The sequence below is a fragment of the Bos indicus x Bos taurus genome, chromosome 6, assembly GCF_003369695.1.
Source record: "Bos indicus x Bos taurus breed Angus x Brahman F1 hybrid chromosome 6, Bos_hybrid_MaternalHap_v2.0, whole genome shotgun sequence".
Taxonomy (NCBI): domain Eukaryota; kingdom Metazoa; phylum Chordata; class Mammalia; order Artiodactyla; family Bovidae; genus Bos; species Bos indicus x Bos taurus.
The window spans coordinates 79,529,191-79,531,140 of record NC_040081.1 but is presented as its reverse complement, the minus strand read 5'-3'; the positions used below and the strand labels follow the sequence as shown (position 1 = coordinate 79,531,140).

At 37.2% G+C, this 1,950-nt stretch overlaps 1 protein-coding gene across 1 annotated transcript; it reads right to left on the bottom strand.

Annotated features, from left to right (window-relative positions):
- Positions 1-1,225: 1,225 nt before the first annotated feature.
- On the bottom strand, positions 1,226-1,675 carry LOC113894725 (40S ribosomal protein S26-like). Its single transcript, XM_027545397.1, has one exon. The coding sequence runs from the start codon at positions 1,649-1,651 to the stop codon at positions 1,367-1,369; it is 285 nt and encodes a 94-aa protein (XP_027401198.1). The 5' UTR covers positions 1,652-1,675; the 3' UTR covers positions 1,226-1,366.
- Positions 1,676-1,950: the final 275 nt, after the last annotated feature.

Genomic DNA, 1,950 nt, shown 5'->3' with positions numbered 1-1,950 from the left:
CATCAGGTACTACAACTAAAAAGTATAAAAGACTTAAGCACAGAGAGAGTAGGTAATTTTCATGAGATCCTGGGACTCATTTTTGTTCAGTCTCTATGCCATGTCTGACTCTTTGTGACTCCATGCACTGTAGCACGCCAGTCCTCCCTAGGCCCAGAAAGAATCAAAAATTTGTTTTAACCACGGAACACTGTCCGTGGAATCCATGTTCTTAATTAAGTGTGTGCTCCTTAGCAAGTCTCCAAAACTTTGGTAAATGTACTCCATTGCTACACACAAAGATTCTTCAGAAGAAATCAATTTTTAAATCAACAACTTCAATAGATGTTTTTTCTTAAAGGTCTTGATCTGACAGTCAGCTTGTTCATAATAGTTCATTTCCATTGATGAGAATAAGTGCATTAGTTTTGTAAGGGCACTGCAACAAATTACCACAAATGTTGAGTCTTAAGAAGAAACTCTTCTCTTCCAGTTCTGGAGTTCGGAATTCAAAAATGTATTGAAAATGGTCATGCATTCATTGTTGAGACTTTAGGGAAGATTCTACTCCATGTCGTTTCCAGCTTCTTTAGAGAATGTTCTCTCTCTCGGGCTCATGATTCTCTTCTGTCTGTAAAGCATTCAAGTGCATCTCTCCAGGCCCTGCTTCTATGAACACATCTGTTTTCCTATTCTGTCTCTTCTATCATTTAAGGAACTTTCTGATTATATTGGACCAACCTGGATAATTCATGATCTCTCCCTATTTTAAGATCCTTAATTTAATCATCGTTGTCTATCCACTTTGCTATATATAATAACATATTCACAGGTTCTAGAAGTTGGACATGGGAATCTTTAGGAGGTTATTATTCTGTTTACCAAAATAAATAATATTCTTCACCCATATATTCTTCTGCATCTATTTCAAGTGTTAATGAAGTGAATATTTGGGGGTATAAAAATTTATAATGTGCTAAACAAAGAGAAATAGTTAAAGTTTAGTTTTAGAGACACTTGGCCTGGCATGCTGCGATTCATGGGGTCGCAAAGAGTCAGACACGACTGAGCGACTGAACTGAACTGAACTATGATAGCTAATTAAGAACCATAAACTCATAAAGCTTTCTATCATTATTTGATATAAAAGTACTTATCTAAAAACTAAGAATTAGCATTATCATCTAAGTATTGTACACATTGGGGTGCTCTGAATTGAAAGAAGTAAAACAACCACATTATGTGATTTTTTTTTTTTATAATTTCCATTTTATTGTCTTTTCAGAGAAACCAATATTTCTTCAGTCTTTAAGGACTTGGATCCTTACATGGGCTTTGGTGGAGGACGTGGGGCAGCACCTGCAGGTCTAAATCGGGGTGAAGGTGTTCAGTCCTTAAGGGCTTCCCGAGAGCGATTCCTGACTACCTTGCTGTGAATGGCACAACTCACGCAGTAATGTAGTTTCACATACAGCTTGGGAAGTACATAGGCATCGAAAACACTCGCTTCAGAAATGTCCCTGACGGCTGCGGCCTCTACGATGTTCCGAATGACGAACTTCTTAATGGCCTTATCCTTGGGCACACATCGGGCACAGTTGGTGCAGCGAATAGGCTGCACATGGCTGCGGCCCTTTTTGGCACGACCGTTGTTCCTTCTTTTCTTGGTCATCTTGGAAGCGCCAAGGCGAGAGAGGCTATGTGATTCTCGTATTTGAAATGTTCTGTAGATTACCAGATTCTTCAAGACATGTTGTATACAGCCCACATACAATGCTTACAAAAATAATTTCTAATTCTTTCTGCTTAAGTAGTTAAAATTAGTAGTTATATCATAAACTATTTGTTTCATATATAAATAATCATAAACCATTATCAACTTTTATATAATTTATATGTATCATTAGTGAAAATTAACTTACTTCAACTATAATAAATATCCAGTGTGTTAGCTAGAGGGTTCCCTGGTGG

Bases quoted from the DNA above. Each gene is read 5' to 3' on its own strand.
- LOC113894725 (XM_027545397.1), bottom strand. From the start codon at position 1,651: ATGACCAAGAAAAGAAGGAACAACGGTCGTGCCAAAAAGGGCCGCAGC.